Consider the following 19940-nt stretch of genomic DNA (forward strand, 5'->3'; position numbering starts at 1 on the left):
TAGGGATGGAAGACCTCGAGGCCTGGTGCATGTCAACAAGACAAAGGAGATAGTTATCGACTTCAGGAGAACTCACACCACTCATACCCCTCTTTAGCTCACCTACACAGCAGTGGAAGCTATGAGGAGTTGCAGACTCCTGGTAGTGTGCATCTCGCACAATCTCTCATGGTCCCAGGACACACCCTGCACAATCAGGAAAGCTCACCAACGCCTCTGCTTTCTGGGGAAGCTGAAGAGAGCTGGACTGTGCACATTGATGCCCATGTCCTCCTGCCGATGCACAGCAGAGACCATCCTGACATGCTACGTCACTGCGGCGGACAGGTAAACTCTACAATGGGTAGTCAAAACCGCCCATTACGTCACTGGCAGCAGCCTACCACCAAGGACAGACTGTACATACAGAAAGGTGACAGGAAAAGCCCAGAACATCATGAAGGATCCCATCCACCCTTCTCATGCACGGTTAGTCCCTCTCCCATCAGGAAGGTAGCATCTACACCAGGACCACCAGACTGAAAACAGTTACTTTCCCCAAGCAGTAAGGCTGATCAACACCTCCACCCACTAACCCACCCCTCAAACACCCCCTCCCCACCACTACTTTATTATTCCCTGTCAGAGTCACCCTATGTACAGACACTCCTGTGCCCATCGTCATTTTATGGACATAGAAATAATCTATGTATATAAGCTATTTTATGTGTTTATATTTATTGTTTTTTTATTATTATTGTGGCTTTTTTTGTGCTGCATCAGATCCAGAATTACAATTATTTCATTCTCCTTTACACTTGTGTACTGGAAATGACATTAAATAAGCTTGAATCTTGGATTTTGAATATTTTAGCATTTTATGTACTTATTTACGATATACTGTGCACTCGGTGGCCACTTTATTAGGTACAGGAGTGGAATCTGGTGTGATCTTCTGCTGCTGTAGCCCATCCACTTCAAGGGTTGACATGTTGTGTGTTCAGAGATGCTGTTCTGCACGCCACTGATGTGATGTGTGTTTATTTGAGTTACTGTCACCTTCCTCTCAGCTTGAACCAGTCTGGCCATTCTCCTCTGACCTCCCTGTTTTCACCCACAGAACTGCCACTCATTGGACATTCTTTTGTTTTTTGCACCATTTTCTGAGAACTCCAGAGACTGCTGTGTGTGAAAATCCCAGGAGATCAGCAGTTTCTGAGATACTTCAACCAACAATCATTCCACGGTCAAGGTCACTTTGATGATTTCTTTCCCATTCTGATCTTCAGTCTGAAGAACAACTGAACCTCTCAACAATGTCTGCATGATTTTACGCATTGAGTTGGTGCCAGATGATTGGCTGATTAGATGTTTGTGTTAACAAGCAGGTGGAGAGGTGTACCTCATAAAATGGCCACCTTGTGTGTGTGTATGTATAATCATATATACTCTATAACACACCTTAAACCATATGACAAAACTCTGCAAAATTTTAAAAAAAAGATTAATATTTGAAGGCAATCAAACAGAGAGCTTAGACTCACTCGACAGCATAAGTAAACATCTGCATTGTCCTGCTAGCAGTGCCCAGATACTGGTTTAATTCCCATTCACAACTACTCTATGTAAAAGCAACACATATTAAATGCTGGAGGAACTCAGCAGGTCAGGCAGTATCTATGGAGATGAATAAACAGCATTTCAGGCCGAGACCCTTCGTCAGGATTTGAAAGAAAGGGGGAAGATGCCGGATTAAGAAAGTAGGGGGAGGGAAAGGAGGACGAGACAGAAGATGATAGAGGATCCAGATCGGTGGGTGAAGTGCGAATCCGGGAGGTAATAGGTGGAAGAGGACTGGAAAAAAAAACCATGGGAGAAAGGGAAAGAGGAGGAGCACCAGGGAGAGGTGATAGGTAGGTGGGGAGAAGAGGTAAAGGGTCAGAGTGGGGAATAGAAGAAGAGGGAAGAGAGAGGGGAAAAATTACCGGAAGTTGAAGAAATCAATGCTCTCACCATTAGGTTGGAGGCTTCCTGGATGGACATGAGGCATTTCTCCTCCACCCTGAGGGTGTCCTCATCATGGCAGAAGAGGAGGCCATGGACCGACATGTCGGAACAGGAATGGGGATAGGAACTTAAATGGTTGCCCATTGGGAAATTCCTCTTTTTGCAGATGGAGCGGAGGTGCTCACCTGGCAGGGTACTTAATTAAAGGTTTGGAAAGTAATAGGTAACATCTGAACATTAAACCAAACACAGGCATTAAGAATGAATAACAGACTGTGAACAATTAGGTTTAATTTGGCAATCTCTTAGGGCTTTCTGTTTGACATCATAGTGTGCTGTCACTCCTGCTGGAACTCGGGCTGCCTCCACTTATTGGTTCAAAGGGTTCACCACTCTCCCCATGAAAAGCAGCGATCTGGTGTGATGCTCCAGGATGAGAAACAGGAAGGGGCGGTCAGCCATGAACTTGGCCTGTGCGGAAAGGGGCATGAACCCAGACAGGGAGGCGGCGGCTGCTTCACTTCCATCTTCGTCCACGTTCAGTGCCACGCGTTGCTTCATCTGGAGGACAGAAAGGAAGAAAACAGATTTGAGGCGGCTGAAGGTAAAGTCTGCAAGTACTAGACTGCAGCCTCAGCTCTCTGCATTCACCGACTGATGCACACCACTGACCAGAGGGTACTGCATCAGAGAAGTCACAGCTTTCTGAGTCAGCTTCACTGAGTTAATTAATTTCATTTGGGAGAACACCTGGATTGAGGAAAATAATGTTAATTTATTTGTAGTAATATTACTTCATGTGCTGTTCATGTGGGTTATTTGTACAGTGGGTTCCACTTAATTGGGCTGTTGATTTATAAGCAGCTGCTAATTTGGCACACCTCTTAAAGAACAAAAACAAATTGAGAAAATAGCCAGGATTCTGTTTACGGGGGCAGCAGACTGTTGCCAAACAGTTTCTAACTAGCATCACTCGTGAGCACGCTGGGTGACCTTAAATACCTCACTGTGCTTGGAGTGAATGGATTTTAAATAGTGTCACTTGTGTGTTGGTGTTCAAAAAGCTGTGATTTTTGGCACTGATGGTCGGCAAGCTATAAACAGTAAGGCAATTCAGAACTGTTTTGCTCACTATGGTGTCAGGCATTCAGGCTTGGAGGATGCCAGAAACGGCCGGGAGTGAAACAGAAATGATTTCACTACTCAACAAGTTAGGCACTACGAAGACACGAGGAAATCCGCAGATGCTGGAATTTCAAGCAACACACATAAAAATTGCTGGTGAATGCAGTAGGCCATCTCCCCCTCTCCCTCCCACTTTCAAATATCTTACTATCTCGTCTTTCAGTTAGTCCTGACAAAGGGTCTCAGCCCGACACGTCGACTGTACCTCTTCCTATAGATGCTGCCTGGCCTGCTGCGTTCACCAGCAATTTTTATGTGTGTAGCTAGGAACTACGAAGAATTTGAAGGTATCAACAATTATCTAGAATGTTACAGTAAGGATGAAGATTTGGAGGATGCAATCGTTGATAACACTGTTTGAAGGCAGTCCACTATCTTCACTGGATGTTTGCGCTGATTTTGTTCATTTACAGTCTATCAAAAGAACACGTCAGCATACACCAAATGAATTCCTCCATCAATAACTACAGGTTGAACACCCCTTTTCTGAAATGCTTGGGGCCAGAAGTGCTTTGGATCTCAGATTTTTTTTGGATTTTGGAATACTTGCATCTATATAACAAGATACCTTGGGATGGAAACCAAGTCTAAACACAAAATCCATTTACATTACACATAATGTACAGCTTGTACATATATACCCTGAAGGTAGTTTAAAATCATATTTTTAATCGTTGTCACTACCTTGGCCACGCAGGTGGACAGTCAGTGACTGTTTGACATTGCTATCAGTCCCGACTCTGAATTTACGTGCAACCGGTAAGCAGTTTTAGTCTTATACTTGTTCATCAGACACATGCACCAATGCTGCTGTTCAGTATGGTAGATTTGCATCATTAACAGTCTTGGCAAACACATAAATGAATTTCCCTGCTGCTTCGTGATAAGCAGACTCTTTATCGCCACAAATCTTAAAAATTTTAGTGCTGTGCCTTTTCTTAAATTCTTGCAACCAGCCTGCTGAATATTCACAATTACCTTCAATTTTCAGTCTGTCGTGATAGATCTTTGCTTGTTTCATGATCAGCACATTGTTAAGCGGCATATTTTCACTCCAGCGCTGAACGAATTTATTATTTCAATACACGATTGAAATCTTCGTTTCTCACTCGATGCAGTGGTTTTCTATTTTTTATTAACTTCATATGTGGGGTCACTTCTCAGAAATGTCTATGGTGTGCAGGGATTTGCGCATCACCGGGAACCTTCCCAGCGCCTTGTGGAATCTTCCGTTTGTGATGTCATGTCAGCGGTCAAAAAATAGTCAGATTTCAGAGGTTTTCAGATTTTGGAGCTTTAATAAGGGGTGCTCAGCCTGTATTAGGAACTAAGACACAGTTTTATAATACTGCAGTAATTTTGGTAGCATTCTAATTTATTCTGTATTTCATTTTAAAACATAACTTGTTACTCAGTTAAATAGTAGTTTGTCCTGTTCTATAGCTTTTTAGCAATTTCCATGAAACCGGCTAATTGTGGCAACTGCTTTATTGGGCCAAAATGCACTGGTCCAGGTGTGTCCCAATTAACCAGAAGTCACTGCACTGTGTTGTGCACCTTGGTCTGGAGGAATGTTGTTTCGTTTGGCGGTATACAGGTGTACGGTTGAATGATAATAAACTGAAATTGATAAATATTAACAAAGGTTCATTATTGGATAGATTGGATTATGAGGATACACAGTCCTCTTTTATTGTCATTTAGAAATGCAAGCATTAAGAAATGATACAATGTTCCTCCAGAATGATATCACAGAAACACATGACAAACCAAGACTGAAAAACTGACAAAAACCACATAATTATAACATATAGTTACAACAGTGCAAAGCAATACCGTAATTTGATAAAGAACAGACCATGGGCACGGTAAAAAAAAGTCTCAAAGTCTCTCGAAAGTCCCATCATCTCACGCAGACGTTAGAAGGAAGAAAAACTCTCCCTGCCATGAGCTTCCAGTGCCGCAAACTTGCCGATGCAGCACCTGACCACAGCCGACTCTTGAGTCCTCTGAAAAATTCAAGCCTCCGACCAGACCTCCGACAACGAGCACCGAGCACCATCTCTGCCGAGTGCTTCGACCCCGGCCCCGGCAACAGGCAATAGGCAAAGCCGAGGATTTGGGGCCTTCCCCTCCGGAGATTCTCGATCGCACAGTAGCAGTGGCAGCGAAGCAGGCATTTCAGAAGTTCCTCCAGATGTTCCTCCGTGCTTCTTCACATCTGTCTCCATTATGGACTCTTGCCAGTAGCGCCCATTGCAGGGCAGAACCTTGCAAATACCAGGTGCTAACTGGGTCAAGCTCGGTCCTCTCTCCGTCTTCTCAGATAGTCACCCCTCAGCATTTGTTTGCCTAAAAGTTCAAGTATCAGCAAATCCATCAAGTATCAGTCATTGACTGGAGGAAGGGTGCTCGTGCTCCTGGTGATATCAAAGGTGCTGATGATGGGAGGGGTGCTTTGTTGTTGCTGCTTCTGCTAAACGTTCTGGACATGCTATGCTGGCACAGGAATGTTTGGTGACCCTTGCAGCAGCCTTTTGGTTGTGTTGGTTGTCGACCCAAGCAGCACATTTCGCTGTATGTTTCAATGTGCACGTGATCAACAGACCTGAATCTGAATCTGACCAGTGAACGGGGTCAGTTTCTGAGCGCTGAACATCACTAATAACTTGCCCTGGTCCAACTACGTTGATGCCAAGTCCAAGGAAACTCATCTGTGCCTCTTCTTCCACAGGAGGTTGAAGAGATCAGATGTTCCCCCTCTGACCCTCACCACTTTCTATCAGTGGGCCATAGGAAGCATCTGATCTGGATGCATCACAGCCTGGTGTGGCAACTGTCCTACTCGTGACCACAAGAAGCTGCAGTGAGTTGTGGATGCAGCTCAGACATCACAGAAACCAGCATCCCCTCCCGGGACTCTCTCCACACTTCTTGCTGCCTTGGTAAAGCACCCAGTGTAATCAAAGACCCCACCCATTCCAGATATTCTCTCTTCTCCACCCCCCCCCCCACGAAGGAAGGGCCCCACCATCAAACAGAAGGTGCAAATGCCTCAGTGTGTACCGCCAGGCTCAAGAACAGCTCCTTGCTATACGATTATTGATTCATTGTAAAGCTAATCTTTATAAGGCCATACCCACTCATGAGGAAGACTTCGGGAGTAAACCCTGAGGGAAAAATCCGGAGCTGGAGTCCCTAAGGCAGTCCTACGTTGAGTTCAACGCTGACTGGCAACTCCTGTGATGCCGCTGGTGCCAAACGGTATCGGTCTATGCCGTTCCTTTAGGTGCATTAGATGCGTGGAGATGCTTGCCCTCCATATCGTACTGCCCAGGCTTGCTAGGACACAATGTCCATGGTCGGCCCTGACTGAGGCCTCACTCACTCACTCACCTGAGACTATTGAACAGTTCCCTAGCATGATAAGAATGGACACTTGACATCGCAATCCACCTCGTTGTAACCTTGCATTTATTGTCTACAAACACTTTCTCTGTAACTGTATATTGTATTGTTTTACCTTGTACAACCTGAATGCCCGGTGGTAATGAAATGATCTGTATGAACAGTATGCAAGACAAGTTATTCACTCTGCCTCAGTAATGCAGCAAACTTTAACCAATTTACCATGAGGTGTTTGGGTGACACTCTGCCCTGGCTTCAGCTGTCACCGAGCAGGGTGACTGGCACATACTGTACCTTGTTCCTCACCTGAGGCTGAGCCAGGACTTTAACTGCAGGTTTGACGAGCTTTGTGTGGGGGGGGTGAGGGGGATCTGAGGAGGATGTCACTGGAAACAGCACCTGTGTGATGGGAGTGGGGTGGTCTTCCAAATTGCCTGGGGTTTGGATCAGAGGTCAGGATGTTAATGAGGTCGGCATGTCCGAGCGTCGAAGTCCCTTGGTCGGCATGAACGGAGCTTGGAGATCCGTGAGTCTGGGCCAGGGATGAAAGGATGGAGGGCTGACTCCTGGGAGTCTGGGAGTCTGAGAGGCTGGGGCCAAGCTATGGTGCTCAGAGGCGGCTTGTTGGCCTGTCCTGGGGGTTGGAGATCTGTGTGTGTGTGTGTGTGTGTGTGTGTGTGTGTGAGTGTATGTGTGTGTGTGTCTGTGTGTGTGTGAGCGTGTGTGTGTGTCTGTGTGTGTGTGAGTGTATGTGTGTGTGTGTCTGTGTGTGTGTGTGAGCGTGCGTGTGTGTCTGTGTGTGTGTGTGAGTGTATGTGTGTGTCTCTGTGTGTGAGTGTATGTGTGTGAGTGTGTGTGGGTGCATGTATATGTGTGTGTATGTGTGTGTGTGTGTGTCTCTGTGTGTGAGTGTATGTATGTGTGTGTGAGTGTGTGTGTGTGAGTATGTGTGTGACTGTGTGTATGTGTGTGTGTGAGCGTGTGTGTGTGTGTCTATGCGTGTGAGTCTGTGTGTGTGTGAGTGTATGTGTGAGTGTGTCTGTGTGAGTGTATGTATGTGTATGTGTGAGCGTGTGTGTGTGTGTCTATGTGTGAGTCTGTGTGTGTGAGTGTGTTTGTGAGTCTGTGTGTGTGTGAGTGTGTCTGTGTGAGTGTATGTATGTGTGTGTGTGAGTATGTGTGTGTGAGTGTGTGTGTGGGTGTGAGTGCGTGTGTGTGTGTATGTGTGTGTGTGACTGTGTGTGTGTGTGTGTGTGTGTGTGTGTGTGTGTGTAAAGATCTTGTTTTGCTGTTGTTGTGCTGTTGTTTGTGTTGCTCTGATGAACATTGTGATATGCAGTGTTGGTGCCAGACTGTGTGGCGATACTTGTGGGCTGCCCCCAGCACATGCTTAGGCTGTGTTGGTTGTTACTGCAAACAACACATGTCACTGTATGTTCTGATGTATACGTGATAAATAAATGAATCTAAATCCGAATCTCAATTGGTGGTGAAGTGAGTGGGTGGGGATGTTTGGAAGCTACATACAGGTGTCCCCCGCTTTTCGAACGTTCACTTTACGAAACCTCGCTGTTGTGAAAGACCTTCATTAGTTACCTTTTTCGCTAACAGAAGGTGTTTTCACTGTTATGAAGAAAGGCAGCGCGTGCCCCGAACAGCCAAGCTCCTCCCCCGGAACTGCATTCTAGCCGGCATTGCTTAAACACGTGTATGTGAGCGTTTGTGCTTTATGTCGATTTAGTTTGAGCATCTGTTAGCAAGATGAGTTCTAAGGTATCAGAAAAGCATAAAAGAGCTCGTAAGGGTGTTACACTTGGCGTAAAGCTAGACATAATTAAGCGTTTCGATCATGGTGAACGAAGTAAGGACAAAGTGAGTTTGGCTTGTGGAAGTTGATGAAGATGATGTTGAAGAGGTTTTGGCATCTCATGACCAAGAACTGATAGATGAAGAGCTGATGCAATTGGAAGAGGAAAAGATAACAATCAAAACTGAATGCAGTAGCGAACGGACTGAAAGGGAAGTCGTCCAGGAACTGAACGTGAAGCAACTGCGTGAGATTTTCACTGCAATGATTGCAGAAAAGTACGACTTTAATTTTGAAAGGGTACGTAGGTTTAGGGCATATTTGCAGAATGGTTTAAGTGCTTACAAAGAACTGTATGATAGAAAAATGCGCGAGGCTAAGCAGTCAGGCATACTGTCGTTTTTCAAGCCTTCCACATCAGCCACAGCAGACAACGAACCTCGACCTTCGACATCGAGGCAGGCAGACATAGAAGAAGATGACCTGCCTGCCCTGATGGAAACAGACGACGATGAGATGACACCCCGGTGTCCCACCACCCCAGTGGTCCCAACCGCGGACTGATACATTGCCGCGAAGCATGCAAAGGTGCAGCGGTAGCCAGGATTGCATCGCCTCTGATCTGGGCCGACATTTACGTGCCGGGCAGCACCTAATTAATTAGCTTGTTTATTTCGGCTTTTTTCTTAAAGATGTGCTGGGTGCGTCCCGGCAACCGCTGCACCGCTGCCTGCTTCACGGATCGGTATCGGTCCGCGGCCTGGAGGTTGGGAACCACTGCGCCCCAACCTCTGACGACTCAGCCTAACACACCATCATCAGTGTGCTCGGCGCTGTCTTCCTGATTCCATTAAGTGATACTACACCGTACATACATTATTTCTACTTTATATAGGCTGAGTATTTTTACGTGTAATTTGGTATGATTTGGCAGCTTCATAGCTTAAAGGTTACTGGAGAGAGTGTTTCTGCCGAGAGTGCTTATGTGAGATTTTCGCTACAGTGGACAGTTCGGCAATGATTGTAGAAAAGTATTTCTACTTTATATAGGCTGTGTATTTATCATATCATTCCTGCTTTTACTATATGTTACTGTTATTTTAGGTTTTATGTGTTATTTGGCATGATTTGGTAGGTTATTTTTTGGGTCTGCGAACACTCACAAATTTTTCCCATATAAATAAATGGTAATTGCTTCTTCACTTTGCGACATTCCAGCTTACGAACCATTTCATAGGAACGCTCTACCTTTGGATAGCGGGGGAAACCAGTAGTTACCAGGGCAGGGGCAGGTACAGGGAGGGGTGAAATAAGCAAATAACTGCAGATGCTTAAATTCCGAAATAAAAACAGAAAATGCTGACAACACTCAGCAGGTCAGGCAGCATCTGTGGAGAGAGAAACCGTTGATATAACAGTTCAATGGCCTTTTATTGGGTTCTGGACTTGAAACATTAAACCTTCCTCTTTCCACAAATGCTTCCTGATTTTATTCAGCAGTCAGGGAGATCTGATTGGAGGAGAGCGGTGGTTGTCGGATTGTTGATGTGGATACAACTTATGGCAAAAGGATGGGGAAATTATAAGATGAGCAAGGTGCCCAACTGGAGACGGATGGTTGTGTTAGTATTGGGGGGGGGGTGCTTCCAGCAGAATAGGGACCTTGCAGATCCCCCACAACATTGCTGTGACTTTGTGAAAATGTCTCCTTTGGAATGCCTAGTAAGGGGCGTCCCTGGGATGATGTGCGCCAAGATCCCCCGGAAGGTTCCAGAACAAGCGTTAAAGAGGAGCGCTGTCATCCCATGTGGTCCGATATGGAAGTCACACAGGATGACAAAGGGGATTCATGACAGGAAGTTCATGCCACTCCTCTCGGTGTGAGTTAATTGCTGAGGACAGACACCATCTGTGTAATTAGTCTTCAACCTAAACTTTTTTTTAATCAATAAATTTTTATTGCAACACCAACAAATTACATTCAATACAACCAGTTGCCGATTACATTTTGACTGTTTAACCCAGCCACTCCCAACCCTCATCGTCTTCCCCCTCCCCCATCCTCTTTCTCATCCCCACCCCCTCTCCACCCCTCTCTCCCCCCATCCCTCTCCCCATCACCAACCAACTGAATAGTAGTGCATACACAGACAGAGCATTCCTATCTTAACAGTAGATCTTTTAAGTTAGATATCAAATTTCTCCACATTAGGATTGTGTTTGGTCCTGCATCATTTACTTCAACCTAAGCTTTGAATATAGTATTGGACATACACCCATCCTATGGCATTTTCCATCATCCCTTACAATTCTCTGAAACCTTATCAGTACAAGCTTCTTACATGGATAAACCTTCAGTTGGAAGTAGAAACTTGCCACTTAATGAAATTACCACCGTCACTAAAAAAAACATGCTAGCACTTGGGAGGCTTAAAATTACAATGCATTCGATCCCTGAAGTGATAACTCACAGACTCTTCAACAGAATATCCAAATCATTTTTCAAACTCCCAAACAAATGGTAAAACATGACTAAACGACTTACCGTGCTAATGTGGAGGTTTCCCTCTTCACATACGCCAGTCAAATCAGCTTGATTCTGGAAGAGATCTATCACACCCAGGTCTTGAAAGACTTCAATTAAATCATAGTCGCCTTGGAGAGTGAACTTTGGAATATAGACCTCTCTTGTCCTGTTATACAGTAAATGCGAATCATTCAGATTGCAAACTCATTAAGAGTATAAGCATTTTATAAAATACTTTACTCGAAGAAAATGATACACTTTGAAGTTTTAATTTGTTCTTGGACCCTCTGTTTTTAAACCTTTATTTCCAGTTCTTCCACAGGTCTCTAACCATTACTGGGTGTTCACTCTTACATCCCCCATTCCAAAGGCTCAAGGTGAACCTCCAAAGTGCTGGGTGCTCCAAACATTACAGAAGGTGTATATGTCTTGACAATAATTGGGTGATCTGCATTTCAACAAAACCTAATACGGCCCCAGCAGACATTGCTCGATAAACCAGAGCAATAAGACTTAGAAGCAGAAATTAGGCTGTTGAGCCTATCAAGTCTACTCCGCCATTCAATCGTGTCTGATTTATTTTCCATCTCAGCCCTAGTCTCCTCCCTCTAAACTTTGATGTCCTTACTAATCAAGAAGCTGTCACTTTCTGCTTTAAATATACCCAATTACTTGGCCTCTACAGCAGTCTGTGGTAACGAATTCCACAGATTCACCACCCTCTGGCTAAAGGAATTTGTCTTATCCCTGTTCTAAAGGGATGATCTTGTATTTTATGGCTGTGCCCTCTGGTCTTAGGTACCCCTTTATAGGAAACATCCACTTCACGTGCATGCTACCTAGACCTTTCGATATTCGGTAGGCCCCCCACTTCATTCTTCTAATCTTCAGTGAGCACAGGCCCAGAGCCATCAAACGCTCCTTGTACCTTAACCATTTAAATCCCAAGATCATTCTGATTCACATAGCCTCCTCTCACTGTACTCACTGGAATTTAGAAGCATGTGGGGGGGATCTCATTGAAACCCACCGCATATTCAAACAACTAGATAGGGTGGATATGGAGAGGATGTTTTCTATGGTGGGGATATCCAGAACTAGAGGGCACAGCCTCAGGATTGAGGGGCGACCCTTTAGAAAAGAGGTAAGGAGGGATTTTTTTAGTCAGAGAGTAGTGAATCGGTGGGATGCTCTGCCACAGACAGCTGTCGACACCAAGACCGTGGGTATATTTAAGGTGGAATTTGATCATTTCCTGATTGGTCAGGATATCAAAGGATCTGGTGAGAAGGCAGGTGCATGGGTCTGAGTGGGATCCGGGATCAGCCATAATGGAATGGTGCAGCAGACTCGATGGGCTGAATGGCCTAATTTTGCTCCTGTGTCTCATGGTATTATGCTAGACCCTCTCCAATGTCAGCACATCCTTTCTTATATATGGGGCCAAAAAGTGCTTACTTATTCCAAATGTGGTTTGACCAATGTCTTAAAAAGCCTCATCATCATACCCTTACTTTTCTATTCTAGTGCTCTAGAAATGTATGTTAACATTGCACTTGCCTTCCTTACTACCGACTCAACCTGCAAGTTTTAGAGAATCCTGCACTAGGACTCCCAAGTCCCTGTGCTCTTCTGATTTCTGAATCTGGTCCCCAGCTATTTTTGTTTTGTTGCCCTTTGCTCACCCAGTGAGACTGATTGGACAGAGGGAAGGCGGTGTAGCGTTACTACTCACAGAAAATATTTAACTCCGCTGAAATCGTAACTGGCAGCAAAGGCTTTCCCAGGATGCCAAATCTGTGCATCTCCATCCAGGAATTTACCCCCAAGATGGAAACACAAGAGATTCTGCAGGTCATGAATGCGAGAAATTCTGCAGAAGCTGGAAATCCAGAGCAACACATACAAAATGCTGGAGGAACTCAGCAGGTCAGGCAGCATCTATGGAAAGGAACAAAGAATAGGTCCTGATAGAGTGTCTTGTCCTGAAACATTGACTCTTTATTCCTCTCCAAAGACACTGCCTGACCTGCTGAGTTCTTCCACCATTTTGTGCGTTATCTCCAAGTTGGTATCACTTCCTGATTTACGTCATCTTTTTATCCTTCTTTGTGTCTTCCATTCTGCAGCCTGAGTCATTACTTTAGGCCTCCCTTCTCAACTAAACATGTTTTGTGTTCATTGCCCTACCTAATTACCTGTCACAAAGACACTGGGAGAGATTTGAGAGAAGGACAGTCAGCTAATTTCTCAACCAGCAATGTACAAATTACAAAGGAACATCTTGTAATTGAAGTTGGTAGAAAGCCGTGGGTCTGTAATGTAATGTTTATACTGTTACATTTCCATACATTGGAAGCTGAGATGCAAGAAGTCTAAAACATGAACATTCAAAGTTAACTATCTCCATAAATACTGATTGCAGTTCCAGAAGTTACAATTTTTATTGCAATTTTGTATTCTAGGACTCTAGATAGAAACTTTACGATTTGTTCTGCTGTCACTTGTTTAAATTAGGTAAAATGTAGTATGGGTTCACATACGCACATCCTGTGGATTGTATGTGTTTGGGCCACAGTGGACCAGTGCTTCAGGTGAAGTGCACTGATTAAGTGAACTGCTTCATAACTTTGCAAAGTTTCCAAAAAGAAAAAAATCAGTACATCTTCTGCAGATGTTCGAAGCCCGAGCAACACACTGGAGGAAATCAGCAGGTCAGACAGTATCTACGGACGGGGAATAAACAATCGAGATTTTGGGCCAAGATCCTTCATCAGGACTGCAAAGGAAGGGGGAAGAGGCCAGAATAATAAGGTGGAGTGAGCCAAGCTGGCCGATGAGAGGTGAAACCCAGTAAGGGGGAAGGTGGGTGGGCGGGAGGGGATGAAGTACAAAGCATGGAGGTGATAGGTGGAAAAGGTAAAGGGCTGAAGAGGATAGAATCTGATAGGAGGGGAGAGGAGACCATGGGAGAAAGGGAAGGAGGAGGGGCACCAAGACGGAGTTGATGGGCAGGTGAGGAGAAATGAAAGGGGAAGGGGGGGGGAACCATAATGGGGAATGACAAAAAAGCGAACGGGGAAGACGGAGAAATTACCGGAAGTTAGAGAAATTGACATTCATACTGACAGGTTGGAGACAGAATATGAGGTGTTGCTCCTCCAACATGAGCATTACCTCAGGACTCAACTGACACACCAGCAATCCAGAACCATTGCCGAATGTTTGATGTGAGAATTTTATTTCCCAATTTGGATTGAAAGTTAGTTCTAGAAGTCTGTGAATTATTGTTCAGATAGCAAATAAAAAATACATACTTCAGAAATCCTATTTTCAGACATAATATTCCCTTGTTTCTGTTCTCCTTTTCAGAATGGCAATGAGGTGGTGCCTACGTTTAAGATTCTGAACAGCCTACTTGGTGAGTAATCCTATCTTTGATGTTGCATGAGTAGATTTCAGGAGCCAGGCAGCGGAGTTAAACTATAAATAAATTGAAAGACTTTCGTACCTAATCATGTCTCTCAGGAATATCTGCATGCCCTGCGTCATGAGTTATTTGTTTGTATCGAGGGCAAATTCATTACTGGACAAAAGAGCCAGACTTTGCTACCTCCTTATTAGGAAGCAATCGTGGCATGTTTAACCGTTCTTAGAGGTTGTACAAAGAACTCCGCTCTGAAGGTTTGCTGCCTCAGTGGTTTGTTATGAAAATCAGCATGTTATCATGACTTGCAACCCGCGTTCCCTGAGGAAATTCCGAGCACAGTCAGCAAAATGCCACCAGAAATCAAGTGAGAAACGAGTGGCCAACACAGGTTAAAAACTGTGGAGCACTCCAGGGATAAAGTCCATTTAGACAATAACATCATAAGATATGGGAGCAGAATTAGGCTATCTAGCCCATTGAGTAGGCTCCACTATTTCATCATGTCTGATTCATTTTCCCTCTCAGCCTCAATCTCCTGCCTTCTCCCTGTATCCCTTCATGCCCTGACCAATTAAAATCTATCAAACTCTGCCTTAAATATACGTAAGGACTTGGCCTCCACTGCTGCCTGTGGCAAAAAATTCCACAGATTCCCCACTCTCTGGCTAAAGAAATTCCTCCTCATCTCCTTTCTAAAAGGACGCACCTCTATTCTGAGGCTGTGTCCTCTGGTCCTAAACTCTCTCCACTTTATTGAGACCTTTTAACATTCAATAGGTTTCAATGAAGTCACCCCTCATTCTTCTGAATTCCAGTGAATACAGGCCCAGGGCCAATCAAACGCTCTTGATACGACAAGCCAATCAATCATGAAATCATTTTCATGAGCGTCCTTTGAACCCACTCCAGTGTCAGCACATCCTCTCTAAGAAAAGGGACCCAAAACTGCTCACAATGCTCCAAGTGAGGCCTCACCGGTGCTTTATGAAGTCTCAACATTACATCCTTGCTTTTATACTCTAGTCCTCTTGAAATGAATGCCAACATTGCATTTGCCTTCCTCACCACGGTCTCAACCTCTGAATTAACATTTAGGAATCCCGCACAAGGACTCCCAAGTCCCAAGTTTCTGCAACTTTGGAAAGTCATGATGTCATAGAGCATGACAGCACAGAAACAGGCCCTTTGGCCCATCTAGTCATTGCTAAATTGTTATTCTGCCTAGAGCCATCAACCCACATCTGAACCATAATTTTCCACACCCCTCCCATCCATGTACCTATCCAAACTTCTCTTAAATGTTGTGATCGAAGCCACATTCATCACTTAAGCTGGCAACTCGATCTGCACTCACACCGCCCTCTGAAGGTTGAAGAACGGTGCCAGAATAAAGGATTTTGGTGAAGCGGAGAAAATGGAATAGATGGAGTTGTACATCTTAGAACAGGCAAGATAAAGGGGTTCGATTTCACGTAGGGTTTTGATAGTTGAAGAGGTGAGTTATTTCCTGTGACAGGAGGGCTGCGAGCGAGAGGCCACATTGTTCTTCCAACCTAGCGGGTCGATAAACAGCCCACGGTTCGTGCCAGCTCTCTGTTCTTTAGGGTTAGTGAGTTGCAGGTGTGCTATGTTGGTGCCAGAAGCATGTTGGCACTCAGAGGCTGCCCCCAGCACAAACCTCAGACTGTTCTGGTCAGTGAAGCAAAATGGCACATTTCACTGTTATGTGCACAGAATGCTGGTGGAACTCAGCAGGTCAGGCAGCATCAATGGATATGGATAAGTAGTCACTGTTTCAGGATGAGACCCTTCGTCAGGACTGGAAAGGAACGGGGAAAATCCAGAATAAAAAGTTAAGGGGAGGGAAAGAAGGTGAAGGTGATAGGTGAAGCCAGGTGGATGGGGGAGGGGAATAATAAGATGCTGGGAGGTGAGAGGTGGAAAAGGTAAAGACCTGGTGAAGATGCAGTCTGAGAGGAGGGTAGAGGAGACAATGGGAGAAAGGGAAAGGGGAGGAGGGGCACCAGAGGGAGGTGATAGGCAGGTGAGGAGAAAAGAAGAGGCAAGAGGTAGGCCAGAGCGTGGGGAACTGAAGAAGAGGGAAGGAGACAAAATTTACTGGAAGTTAGAGAAGCTGATGTGCATGCCATCAGGTTGGAGGCTACCTCAACGTATTATGATGTGTTACTCTTCCAACCGGAGAGTAGCCTCAGCAAGGCAGAAGCAGAGGCCGCGGACCAACATGTTGGGATGGGACTAGGGATTGAAATTAAAATGCACTTCATGTGGAAGGAGCGGAGGTGCATGGCAAAGCGCTCCCCTAATCGACGTTAGGTCTCGCCAGTGTAGAGTAGACTGCGTTGGGAGCTCTGGGTACAACAGGCAACCCCTGCAGGTTTGCAGGTGAAGTGTTGCCTCACCCTGAACGGAAGTGAGGGAGGAGGCGAATGGGCGGGTGCGTCACTTCTGCCCTTTGCAGGGATGAGTACAAGGAGGAAGATTAGTGGGGAGGGACGAATGGACTGGGGAATTACGGAGGGAATGATCCCTGTGGAAAGCAGAGAGTGGTGGGGGAGGTAAAGCTGTATTTGGTGGTAGAATCTCATTGAAGATGGCAGAAATTGCGGAGGATGATGTACTGGATGTGGAGGCTCATGGGGTGGTAGGTGAGGACAAGAGGAACTCTATCATTGTTAAGGTGGCAGGAAGATGGGGTGAGCACGGATGATTGGGAAATGGAGTAGATGTGGGTGAGGGTAGTATCAACGGTGGAGGAAGGAAAACCCTGTTCTTTGAAGAAGGAGGACATTTCTGATTTGTCTCAATGTATATAGTCATAGTATAGTCATAGTCATACTTTATTGATCCCGGGGGAAATTGGTTTTCGTTACAGTTGCATCATAAATAATAAATAGTAATAAAACCATGAATAGTTAAATAGTGATATGTAAATTATGCCAGGAGATAAGTCCAGGACCAGCCTATTGCCTCAGGGTGTCTGACCCTCCAAGGGAGGAGTTGTAAAGTTTGATGGCCACAGGCAGGAATGACTTCCTATGACGCTCTGTGCTGCATCTCGGTGGAATGAATCTCTGGCTGAATGTACTCCTGTGCCCACCCAGTACATTATGTAGTGGATGGGGGACATTGTCCAAGATGGCATGCAACTTGGACAGCATCCTCTTTTCAGACAGCACCGTCAGAGAGTCCAGTTCCATCCCCACAACATCACTGGCCTTACGAATGAGTTTGTTGATTCTGTTGGTGTCTGCTATCCTCAGCCTGCTGCCCCAGCACACAACAGCAAACATGATCGCACTGGCCACCACAGACTCGTAGAACATCCTCAGCATCGTCCGGCAGATGTTAAAGGACCTCAGTCTCCTCAGGAAATAGAGATGGCTCTGACCCTTCTTGTATCCCCAGCTATTTGTAATCCTCCACCATGTCCACACTGACCCCCTGGATGGAAACAGGGGTCACCGGTACCTTAGCTCTCCTCAGGTCTACCACCAGCTCCTTAGTCTTTTTCACATTAAGCTGCTGCTCACACCTTGTGACAAAGTTTCCTACCATAGCCCTGTACTCAGCCTCATCTCCCTTACTGATGCATCCAACTATTGCAGAGTCATCAGAAGACTTCTGAAGATGACAAGACTCTGTGCAGTAGTTGAAGTCCGAGGTGTAAATGGTGAAGAGAAAGGGAGACAAGACAGTCCCCTGTGGAGCTTCAGTGCTGCTGATCACTCTGCTGGACACACAGTGTTGCAAGCACACGTACTGTGGTCTGCCAGTCAGGTAATCAAGAATCCATGATACCAGGGAAGCATCCACCAGCATCGCTGTCAGCTTCTCCCCCAGCAGAGCAGGGCGGATGGTGTTGAACGCACTGGAGAAGTCAAAACACATGACCCTCACAGTGCTCGCTGGCTTGTCCAGGTGGGCGTAGACACAGTTCAACAGGTAGACGATGGCATCCTCAACTCCTAGTCGGGGCTGGTAGGCGAACTGGAGGGGATCTATGTGTGACCTGACCATAGGCCGAAGCAGCTCCAGAACAAGTCTCTCCAGGGTCTTCATGATGTGGGAGGTCAATGCCACCGGTCTGTAGTCATTGAGGCCGCTGGGGCGCGGTGTCTTCGGCACAGGGACGAGGCAGGACGTTTTCCACAGTACAGGAACCCTCCGGAGCCTCAGGTTCAGGTTGAATACATGGCGAAGTACTCCACATAGCTGAGGGGTACAGGCTTTGAGCACCCTGGTACTGACACCATCCAGTCCTGCAGCCTTGCTTGGGTTGAGACGTTTCAGCTGTCTTCTCACCTGTTCAGCTGTGAAGCCCACCGTGGTGGTTTTGTGTGGGGAAGGGGTATAGTCATGAGAGCAGGATAGGGGACTGTGAGGAGGGGTAGGAGGGGAGAGTGGAATATGTGTTGGTTGGGAGCCGACAACAAATGGCTCGTGGGGGATGCGTAGGGGCCACAATGTCAAATCTGTTAAAGAACAGGTTAAGTTCGTCGGCCCTGTCAAAACTGCCTTCAGCTCCTCTGTTGCTAGGTTGCCGGAACCCAGTGATGGTCCTCATCCCCCTCCAGACCTCTCTCATGTTGTTCTGCTGGAGTTTCCACTCAAGCTTCCTCCTGTACCTGTCTTTAGCCTCCCTGATCCTGGCTTTCAGGTCCCTCTGTATTGCCCTCAGCTCCTCCCTATTTCCATCTCTAAACGCCCTCTTTTTAGCGTTCAGGATGTCCTTAATGTCCTTTGTTACCCATGGCTTGTTATTTGAATAACAAAGGACAGTTCTTGTCGGAACATTGCAGTCCACACAGAAGTCGATGTAATCAGTGATGCACTCTGTGAAAAATTAAGCTAATTGAAACAGTTTCCACACACCAATGTGAAGAAGCTCCAAAATGTAGTGCAATTATTTACCTAAGCAACTCTGAAGAACCATCACAACCTACAAACCTTACCATCAAGAACAGCAAGGGCAAAGACATAGACAGAGGGGATGTAGAGAGGATGTTTCCTATAGTGGAGTCTACGACCAAGAGGGCACAGCTTCAGAATAGAATGCAAGGATGTACCTTTAGGACAATGATAAGGAGGAACTTCTTTGGCCAGAGGGTGGTGAATCTGTGGAATTCATTGCAACAGACAGCTAAGTAATTGGGTATATTGAAAGCAGAGGTTAATAGGTTCTTGATTAGTCAGGGCATCAAAGGTTACAGCGAGAAGGCAGGAGAATGGGGTTGAGAAGGATAATGAATCGGACATGATTCTACGCCAGAACAGACTTGATGGGCTGAATGGCCTAATTCTGCTCCTTTGTCTTATGGTCTTCTATATTAACAGTCCCAGCAGACTCCCTCATGTTTTTGGTACGATAATGTATGCAAGCATTCATATTTTTGATTCATCTTTCCCTAGATGATCAATTGAGGACAAAGAAAACTTGATGTTACAGTGTCAGAAGGAATACTCTGTTGGAGATTTGAGAATCGTGTAACAGATTGGCAGGTAAGTTTGGTTAATAATATATTTACATGCCTGTTGTGAAAGGACTAGTTTGATCTTTGCATGATTTTCAGGTAAAG

At 45.5% G+C, this 19940-nt stretch overlaps 1 protein-coding gene across 1 annotated transcript in view; it reads right to left on the reverse strand.

The window, feature by feature from the left end:
• Window positions 1–616: 616 nt before the first annotated feature.
• The window catches only part of LOC134337097 (heparin cofactor 2-like), a 50024-nt gene continuing 30700 nt past the window's right edge, over window positions 617–19940 (reverse strand). The window contains exons 3-4 of the mRNA XM_063031937.1: window positions 10932–11079; window positions 617–2547 (exon numbers count right to left, since the gene is read on the reverse strand). Of these exons, the coding sequence (XP_062888007.1) occupies window positions 2356–2547; window positions 10932–11079 (340 nt within the window). The 3' untranslated portion in view covers window positions 617–2355. The remainder of the gene's footprint in view (window positions 2548–10931; window positions 11080–19940) is intronic.

Source organism: Mobula hypostoma, chromosome 23 (assembly GCF_963921235.1).
Source record: "Mobula hypostoma chromosome 23, sMobHyp1.1, whole genome shotgun sequence".
In the NCBI taxonomy this organism is placed as follows: domain Eukaryota; kingdom Metazoa; phylum Chordata; class Chondrichthyes; order Myliobatiformes; family Myliobatidae; genus Mobula; species Mobula hypostoma.